Here is a 10395-nt window from a genome sequence, read left to right as displayed (position 1 = left end):
TATAAAATCGAACACACAGTCAATCTCCATAGACAAACATTGGCAGTAGAATGGCCTTCATGAAGAGCTAAGTGACTTTCAACGTGGCGCCGTCATAGGATGCTATTTTTCCAACAAGTCAGTTTGTCAAATTTATACCCTGCTAGAGCGACCCAACTGTAAGTGCTGTTATTGTGAGGGGGAAACGTCTAGGAGAAACAACAGCTTAGCCGCGAAGTGGTAGGCCACACAAGCTCACAGAACGGGGTGACCGAGTGCTGAAGCACGTAGCGCGTAAAAATCGTCTGTCCTCGGTTGCAACACTCACTACCGAAATGGTTTGTCGAGATTGGTGTGGACTTGACTGTACAGAGACCTGACCTCAACCACATCGAACACCTTTGGGATGAATTGGAACATCGCCCAACATTAGTGCCCAACCTCACTAATGCTCTTGTGGCTGAATGGAAGCAAGTCCCCGCAACAATGTTCCAACATCTATTGGAAAGCCTTCCCAGAAGAGTAGAGGCTGTTATAAAAGCAAAAGGGGGACCAACTCCATATTAATGCTCATGATTTTGGAATGAGATGTTTGACAAACAGGTGTCCACATACTTTTGGTCATGTAGTGTATTATTTTTATTTTATTTTATTAATTTAGCTCACATAATATTATATGATTTAAAAGTTGCATTAAGGTGTCTGAAATAGAATGAACATGGCAGAAACTAATGTAGATATTTAAATGCACTGAGTCCTCTTGCTCAGTTGGGCACCGGTGCCTCCCACTCCTCTTTCTATTCTGGTTAGAGCCAGTTTGCACTGTTCTGTCAAGGGAGTAGTACACAGTGTTGTACGAGATCTTCAGTTTCTTGGAAATGTCTCTCATGGAATAGCCTTACTTTCTCAGAACAAGAATAGACTGACAAGTTTCAGAAGAAAGTTCTTTGTTTCTGGCCCTTTTGAGCCTGTAATCGAACCCACAAATGCTGATGCTCCAGATACTCAACTAATCTAAAGAAGGCCAGTTTTATTTCTTTAACCAGAACAACAGTTTTCAGCTGTGCTAACATACTTGCAAAAGGGTTTTCTAATAATAAATTAGCCATTTAAAATGATAAACTTGGATTAGCTAACACAACGTGCCATTGGAACACAGGAGTGATGGTTGCTGATAATGGGTCTCTACGTCTATGTAGATATTCTATTACAAATCATCCGTTTCCAGCTACAATAGTCATTTACAACATGAACAATGTCTACACTGTATTTCTGATCAATTTGATGTTATTTTAATGGACAAAAAATTAGCTTTTCTTTCAAAAACAAGGACATTTCTAAGCGACCCCAAACTTTTGAACGGTAGTGTATATAATATATATACATATATATACACTACCGTTCAAAATATACACTACCGTTCAAAAGTTATATATATAAATCATTGGTTGTAACTGATGGGATTCAATAAGAACTTAGAATCTTTGCTATATTTATATAATAGTAGGAAATAATACCATGCCAGAGAATGACACATTTTTCTTTCTTTCTTCTTTTTTTTCAGGAAAAAACTTTTTAGTGAATATGACAATGGAAATTGAATATAAACGCATCAATCTTGGCATGGATACAATAACATACTTATCCCAGTTATAACGGCTACAAAAATCAGTAATAGTAATAGTAATGCTAATTTTCAACTAAATCGCATAATCATAATGTCATTACTAGGCTGTGGGTTTCTGTAGTCCAGTTCCCTCAAAACTACAGTTATGGCGCCTCTGAGCGACCAATAAGAGAACAACATGTAGACTTGCATGGGACTCGGCTTCACGCATCACGGGGAGGGGTGAATGGAATAGCAGACAGAAAGTTTTAGTACCACTTCTTCGGACTCAACATGAACTAAGGAGAAACTGGGACCATTGTACAATTATTTACAAATGCCTAGTGACCCACCGTGTCATATTTCTGCTGGCGTGAGTGTGTTTAGGTCTACCGAGTGGTAAGTTTCTTTCATAGACTTTCCCTGGCCCATGTAATCGGCAATACCGTTATTTTCTGTTTTTGAAATCTAACGGCTCTGGATTTTCTCATGGAAACTATCTGTAACATTGAAGTTTCATCGATTATTTTTGTATTTTTATATAATGGATGATTTTATTATAAACTGTAGGTTTGTTTTTGTCGGCAGGTGTAAGAGACTTGTCAATTTAATTTCAAGTTGTCATTGAATCATTTTTTGAAATATGTTCTGAAATGACTATGGAATTTACAATGTTGCCAAATTCTGGTTGCTCAATTTTACTGCAACATTATCATATTTTGATGAGTTGATACCAATGACTGTATGGGGTTGATACATTGTTACTGCTGACAGTGCTTCTCCTTGCTTCCTGCTTTGCAACTTCCTATGCAGAGAAGTTGATCTGAAAGAAGAAGTTGAACAAGCTTGATACGCACCATCACTAAAATAAAATAGAATTAGTATAAGCATAACATATCATGATAGAGTATCTTATTTTGTCTAAGTTTACCAACATGAGATAATTATACATGCTACATTTAACATCCCTTATACATCCATCTATTCTAATCTAAACTAATCTATTTTATTCTTCATTGATAATAGATAACTCGTGTTATGGAACAGCAAGTGAGCGATGAAGAAGAACCTCAACCTGTAGTCCTTAGAGAAGAGAACCGGAGGAGGAGAAGAAAGATGAAAGCCTTCACCTCCACCTTCTCCGTGGCCATGGATCAGATAGCCATCGAGTTCGTCCTCCCCACCACCACTAAGAGTAGCCGCAGCCCGGACACCTTGCTCCTGGAGGTGGCTGGGAACTGGACGGTGGAGCAAGTGAAAGCCCAGGTGTGGCTGAGGGTAGTAGCCACCAACCTGTGCCCTGAGTTCTATCAGAAGTACTCCCCTGACCACTGCATCCTGCTCTACCAGAAGAAGGGTAACTGGTGTGAGATCTACGATAAGCACCAGGTGTTTCAGACCCTGGACTGCATCCGCTACTGGAAAGGTAGAAGCTTTTAGTCTTAAATCTTTCTTTTATACCCTTGCATTTTTTTGTATATATTTTATTGTGAGGTGCATTGAGATGTTTTCATAAAGTTGTATTTGAATCTAAAGCTCTGAAGAAAGATGTGGGGAAGATCCACCTGACGTGCCGGCCTCAGCCCTCCGAGGAGTCCACACAGTACCAGAGGTACCTCAACTACCTGATTGGCTACGACGTCACCGACGTCAGCAACGTGCACGATGACGAGCTGGAGTTCACCCGGAGGAAGCTCCTCACACCCCGCAAGATCGAGCTGGCCGACCGGGACCCCAAACTCTACTCAATGGACCCTTGGATCACATCCAAGCACCTCCCAGAGTACCTGCTCAGCAAAGTATGTAACCCCTAACCTGGCTGCTCCAGGGGTGCAGCTCTGTGGGCGACCCTGTGCTGCTTGCCTGCTCCCAGCCTGTTCTCTATTGGGTGATGTAGCTGGGTACTGGGACAGCAAAAAATAGCCAATTTCCATTACCTCTGTATCATGGATCAATAAAGATTGAATAATATTTTATTCTAGGTGACCAACAGCCACATCCTGCTGGTCATTCACAGGAACAAGGCCAGCCAGACCATCAAGGTGTCCATCGACGACACCCCTGTCCAGGTGCTCCAGACCTTCTTTACGAAGATCTCCAATAAGAGGGCTCTGCTGGGAGTTCCTGAGGATGTGTGTGAGGGAGACTACATCCTGAGGGTGTGTGGCAGGGAAGAGTATATCTATGGGAACCACCCGGTCAGGGACTTCCACTGGGTCCGACAGTGTCTGAAGAACGGGGAGGAGATCCATCTGGTCCTGGAGTCGGCTCCTAATCCAGGTCAAGACCTGGTCCAGAAAGAGGACTGGGCACAGGTGGATGACTGTACTGGAGTGGCAGGTAAGCTAGCATCAATATTCCCATAGTAATCATATAAGAAAGTTTCACCAATAGATTACACTTTACAATATGCGCTTTTCATAAATTTAACAAACTCCCCTAGCCCATAGAGTTGTGCCACAATAACCAATATTATAGCACACGATTTTCCTTTGGGGAATATTTATTTGATGATTAAGATGATTCATATTCCTCTGTTCCAACAGGCACCCATGAGCAGCTGACGATCGACGAGAAAGACCACGAGCGGGTCTTCACCATCTCTCTGTGGGACTGTCACAGGAAGTTCAGGGTTAAAGTCCTGGGCATAGACATCCCGGCCCTGCCGAGGAACCCAGAGCTGATCGTGTATGTGGAGGCCAGTATCTTCCATGGCCAGCAGCTCCTGGCTCAGGAGAGGACCTCCTCCAAGGCTTTCACTGAGGAGGTGCTGTGGAACACCTGGCTGGAGTTTAATATACGCATCAGAGACCTGCCCAAGGGGGCTCGCCTCAGCCTACAGGTAAACTGGTAAACTGCATAATGTTTTTAGGTTTAGTCCGGCTGCCGTATCTATATTTGCTTTAGCCGACATCTTTGTTGTGATCACGCTATTATTTCAGGGATTTTTTTGTAGAATACCAGTCTATTATTTGGAGAATATAGTATGAAACACAACTTAATTAAATTAATTGCAATTTAACTCTATTCTCTTTTCTCCTCTCCCCAGGTGTCCTGTGGGAAGGCCCAGACCCAGATCTCTAAGGGCACCTCCTCCTACCAGGACAATGGAGGATCCCCAGTTGGAGGTGGCAGCAGCAGCCATGATGGTAATAAGACTAAGAGTCGTCTGCTGTATTACGTCAACCTGCTGCTGGTGGACCACCGCTCGCTGCTGCGCCAGGGAGAGTTCATCCTCCACATGTGGAAGATGCCTGAGAAGACTGAGGACAACAGCAGCGTCAATGCAGACAAGCTGACCTCAGCCACCAACCCAGACAAGGCTTCCTCCATGGCCGTAGCCATCCTGCTGGACAAGTACTGCTACCCAGTGGCCCTGCCCAAGAGCAGAGAGGGCAAGGAGGCTGGGGGGGAGGGTCGGGAGGCCGAGGGAGGGGAGAGGGGGCAAAGGGAGATGCCTAACCACCTGAGGAAGCAGTTTGAGTCAATTGTTGAGACAGATCCACTGCACCCTCTCAGCCAAGAAGACAAAGAGCTGCTGTGGCACTTCAGAGAGGAGTGTATGCGTCACCCCAGGTAAGACTGACTGGCATGGTCATCTAATACTATATTACTGAATAAGTCATCTGAGTTTATAATACAGAACCACTTGTTTCATCCCAATTCCATCTTTCTTGTTCTTATTTGAAATAATATGTTTTCTAGAAGAGTATCACAGAGACCTTTCTGTGAATATGATTCAGTGCAATTTTTGGGAGTTTTATTGAAATGTTGTAAAACTCCCTACTGTCTCCTCCCAGGGCATACCCCAAGCTGCTGGGCTCTGTGCGGTGGGGTAGACAGGAGGCTGTCCTGGCCACCCATAGGCTGTTGGAGAGGAGCTCTGTGTGGGACCGTAGTGTGCTGGATGTGGGCCTGGCCATGCAGCTGTTAGACTGCCACTACTCTGACGCTCACGTCCGCTCTATGGCCGTACGCAAGCTGGAGACCCTGGGGGACGACGACGTCCTGAGATACCTGCTGCAGCTGGTCCAGGTGAGTTAGTCGGACTTGTTGGAACCCAAATTTGGCTGAGAAATGTCTGATGTGTTTCGGCCTTGGTTCTGTCAAGATTCGGTCTGTGCCATAGAGGAACCGAATTTTATTACCCAGCCCTAGTCATGCAAGTTGACATTTATTGTCATGACTCTTGTCCTGGAGGCAGAACAGAGCGATTTCACCAGAGCGATTTCACCTAAAGTCAAAATTGACTATATTGTAAAAATTCATAAAAACAAACATTTGCTTTTTTGTTCTTAATTTAAGGTTAGGTTTACGCATTAGGGTTAGCAGTTTGGTTAAGGTTAGGTTTAAAATCTGATTTTATGACTTTGTGGCTGTGCTGGCTAGTGACCACTCTGCAGAGCTGCCACCAGAACAAGATTCATGATGAGAAAGACTAAGTTGCCCTAGTCATAGCTGGTTGGTCTACCTGTCTCTGAGTGTAGAAGCACACATAAAAACGAAGTAGTTGTTTCATACATTGACTAGAAAAAAATACAATAACAACCTTTACAGACAACACTTCCTTTGGGAGCACCTGTGGGTAGTTTTACATGTGCCATTCGTCAGTGTAGAGTCAAATAAACCGTTTCTACTGTCAACAATGAGGCCTTGGTTAAACATGCAAAACACTATGAGTATGAAAAAAATCCCCAAACGGGAAGATACTTTATAATGTTTCATTACAGTTTATTGAAACATTTAGCTTGCATTTAGGATGTGTTTACTTTGAGAAAAATGCATATGTGTGCTCCTCTGTGTCTTTCAGGCTGTGAAGTTTGAGCCGTACCATGACAGTGCCCTGGCCAGGTTCCTGCTGAAGAGAGCTCTCAGGAGTAAGAGGATAGGTCATTTCCTTTTCTGGTTCCTGAGGAGTGAGATAGCCCAGTCCATGCACTACCAGCAGAGGTACGCTGTGCTGCTGGAAGCCTACCTCCGAGGCTGTGGAGAGGACATGCTGCAGGATTTCAGACGCCAGGTGGGTGATCGAATAGCCTTGACCCCAGCCGTAAACAAGAGTACGGTGTGATGTGTGATCGGACACAGTAGGAGTGGGTGAGGTGAGTTCCTCCTCCTTACAATGTGACTGTAGGGCTTTGACGTCGTAGCCAATCAGGTAGTTGAGGTACCTCTGGTACTGTGTGGACTCCTCGGAGGGCTGAGGCCGGCACGTCAGGTGGATCTTCCCCACATCTTTCGTCAGAGTGTTAGATTCAAATACAACTTTATTAAAACATCTCAATACACCTCACAATAAAATATATACTGTACGCAAAAAAATTAGAGGATAGAAAAGACAGATTTAAAAAGACTAGGTCGCTAAAGTGTCAGATAACGAGGATCGGAATAAAGAATAATCCAATTCATTATCATCAACAGGTGGAGATGACAGAAGCCCTGCAGAAAGTCACCAGGGAGATCAAGGCCATGTCTGCTGAGAAATATGATGTTTCTGCACAAGGTGAGCCTGTCGCCTCAAGTCAACGTACCTAGTATAAGAGATCAAGATAAAATTCATATAGAAATGAATACGGAATGAATCCTGGTGGTATGTTCAGTTGTGTTCCAGCTGCGTCAGAAGCTGGAGAATCTGCAGACGTCTGGGCTGCCAGAGAGCTTCAGAGTGCCCTATGACCCGGGTCTACGGGCTGGTGCTCTGGTGGTGAGTGGAATAATACCCATCCATCTCTATTCTACCCCCCTCTTATTTTCCTCCATGTCTCTTCTCGCCTTGTCTCCATCCCTTTCTTCACCATCATTTCCTGTATCCTCCACTAATTGTATTCTTACTCCTCCATTCTCCCCTGTGTTTGACTGTAAACATGGGTCCCTCTCTTCAGATAGAGCAGTGTAAGGTGATGGCCTCTAAGAAGAGACCGCTGTGGCTGCAGTTTAAGAGGGCTGACCCCACCACCCTGTCCAGTGACACCATCGGGGTCATCTTTAAGGACGGGGATGACCTCAGGCAGGACATGCTCATTCTACAGGTGTGTGGGCTTGCTTTCTCAATGGGTTAGGCAAAACTGTCCACCAAATGTTCCATGACAACGAAATGCTCCTCCTTTTAGATTCTGCTGATCATGGAGTCCATATGGGAGGAAGAGTCTTTGGACTTGTCCTTATTGCCCTACGGTTGTATCTCTACTGGGAATAAAATAGGTATGTCAACTGACTTTACACTGTCATGATGTGTTAATAATAATATATTATAACATATAATATATAGTGTATGAATAATTATAGATATATATGCCATTTCTTATTAGATAAGCATTGTTCTCAATTCTCTTATTTTATTCTCTCTCTCTCTCTCTCTCTCTCTCTAGGGATGATTGAGATAGTGAGGGATGCCACCACTATTGCCAACATCCAGCAGAGCGTTGTGGGAAGCACAGGAGCGTTCAAGGACGAGATCCTCAACCAATGGCTGCGGGACAAGTGTGTGAGCGAGGAAAAGGTAGCTGGTTACAGTTACTCCCACGGTGCTGCAGCGTCTCAGCTGTAGAGGCTATAACTGCACCGCTAAGGGGGAAGGAAACACCCATGCTGCATTTCCTGTTACCCAGGGCATTGTCTGCAGCACTATTCACGTCTACTCAGACTGTGTAGGCTGAAGCACCTCCACGTTTTCAGCTCTGCTATGTCTATTTTTGAATTGGCCTGTTAGAAATATCCCCATGCAGCAGCCACCATAGCTTTAGGGTGAAGGTATACCATAGAAGCTACCACAGCGCTAGCAGATAAATGGAGAAAGATGAAACGCGGTTTGAGCCACCGTGTTTGCTCCAATGTTGTCTGTGGAAATAAACGAGCAGAGCCGGTTGTATGAAATGGCAGCTCACGAATGCTCTTCATTTCCTCCACTCTGTGTCTCTATCACTTCCCCTCTCTCTGTCTCTCCGCTTCACTCGCCGTCATTGTCTCTCCCTCTCTTTTGCTGTCTTTCGCTGTCTTTCTCTCTCTCTCTGTCTCTCTCTCTCTGTCTCTCTCTCCTCCCTGTAGTTCCAGCAGGCGGTGGAGAGGTTTGTGTTTTCCTGTGGAGGGTACTGCGTGGCCACCTACGTCCTGGGGGTAGGAGACAGACACAACGACAACATCATGATCACTGAATCTGGTACCAGAGCTCATCCTTATCTCCCTATAGCACAAACACGATACAGTACTTGGCGTTAAGTGGTTGCCAAAACATTAGGAATACATTCCACAATATTCTATATATGTGGATGAACCCATAGAAAGTTATTTTCTGTTCATCTGAATGTAGTAATTTGTTTCTGATGTATTGGGTGGTTTATCTATAACATTCTTTTCCCCCCTTGATATGTCTGCCCTCAGGTAACCTGTTCCACATAGACTTTGGCCACATACTGGGGAACTATAAGAGTTTCCTGGGTATCAGTAAGGAGAGGGTTCCTTTCGTCCTCACCCCTGACTTCCTCTATGTCATGGGCACATCAGGGAAGAAGAGCAGCCCACATTTCCAGAAGTTCCAGGTACTCAAACGAACATGTTGTCTAACAAGAAAAATACATATACACAAATTTGCTCGCACACAAACACCCACACACACACACACACTCACAAACACACACTCTTAACTAGAGTATTGATCTCCCAGGATGTGTGTGTGCGGGCCTACCTGGCTCTAAGGCATCACACCAACCTCCTCGTCATCCTGTTCTCCATGATGCTGATGACGGGCATGCCTCAGCTCACCAGCAAAGAAGACATCGAGTACATCCGCGAAGCGCTGACTGTGGGCCGGCCGGAGGAGGAGGCACAGCGCCACCTGCTGGACCAGATAGAGATCTGCAGGGACAAGGGCTGGACCGTGCAGTTCAACTGGTTCCTACACTTGGTGCTGGGCATCAAGCAGGGGGGGGATAAACGCTCAGCTTAGGGGGCTCCCCTTATGGTGACAATGGGCTGGCAACACCAGAGTGATGGGTTCGAATCCCATATGGGCCACATATGTGATAATTGTAAGCCACTTTAGGTAAAATTACTATGTTGATTGGACTCCCAAATAAGGAGAGAGGGAGATATAGTCAGAGACCAAAGTCTGGATCTAAAAGTTTGTCAACCCTTCCTCAATGATGTAACTAGTTGTTCCGATGCATTACCCATTGACTGTACCATGGACTGTATACAGTACCAGTCTTATTTTTGCACTTTCAAGATCAAAGCCTGACCTTACCATGTTTATGAGTTATACATAAATATTGACTCCTGTTCCTCTGCTAATGCACTGCATCTGATTGTATCATCTGTTAATATAACAGCCCGACTTGCATGACTGATGGTGGCAATACCATAATAAACCTAATTATAGAGAAATATAGTTATATATTATCTCCCATTGCTAGAGGGCGACATGCAGACGTTAAACTGAGTGACTCATCAACCTCTAGGAAACAAAAGGAAGCTTTTCCACACCAGGGTAAGTTCACATAAACCAGAAATCAGAATTTCGGGTGTTTTATCGTGGATGTAGTCAGTATAGTTTTACCATAAAGTGACCTTTCACTCATCAAGACGAAAGAGGTTGAGGATCAGGCGCGCAGTATCGAAGTAGGCTAACTAGCTACTTAAATTCATATGAAATGTGTGCAGCACCACCCCATGTCGCCCGCGAAGCGTTTATGCGCTTCGCATTGAATCCCAGCTAACCCAATTCGAGCCAACGCAATTGTGTCTCTGTGTCCTGGATAGGCAGCCTCTCTCCATCTCTCAGGTCTTGGGGATGGGGATGCGGTTGCAGCTTCAGT

At 44.7% G+C, this 10395-nt stretch overlaps 1 protein-coding gene across 1 annotated transcript; it reads left to right on the top strand.

The window, feature by feature from the left end:
- The first annotated feature begins 1808 nt into the window (after nucleotides 1-1808).
- LOC115198746 (phosphatidylinositol 4,5-bisphosphate 3-kinase catalytic subunit gamma isoform) lies at nucleotides 1809-9964 on the top strand. Its single transcript, XM_029760984.1, has 16 exons — nucleotides 1809-1984; nucleotides 2612-3011; nucleotides 3122-3384; nucleotides 3568-3925; nucleotides 4132-4427; nucleotides 4635-5161; nucleotides 5386-5620; nucleotides 6396-6605; nucleotides 7007-7088; nucleotides 7186-7289; nucleotides 7468-7614; nucleotides 7696-7786; nucleotides 7954-8084; nucleotides 8630-8741; nucleotides 8963-9120; nucleotides 9246-9964. Exons 2-16 carry the CDS (start codon nucleotides 2624-2626, stop codon nucleotides 9525-9527), a joined length of 3384 nt encoding a protein of 1127 aa, XP_029616844.1. The 5' UTR covers nucleotides 1809-1984; nucleotides 2612-2623; the 3' UTR covers nucleotides 9528-9964.
- Nucleotides 9965-10395: the final 431 nt, after the last annotated feature.

This window comes from Salmo trutta, chromosome 8 (assembly GCF_901001165.1).
Source record: "Salmo trutta chromosome 8, fSalTru1.1, whole genome shotgun sequence".
Taxonomy (NCBI): Eukaryota; Metazoa; Chordata; class Actinopteri; order Salmoniformes; family Salmonidae; genus Salmo; species Salmo trutta.
Note: the sequence above shows the minus strand (reverse complement) of the source record. Positions and strands in the feature narration are given on the sequence as shown.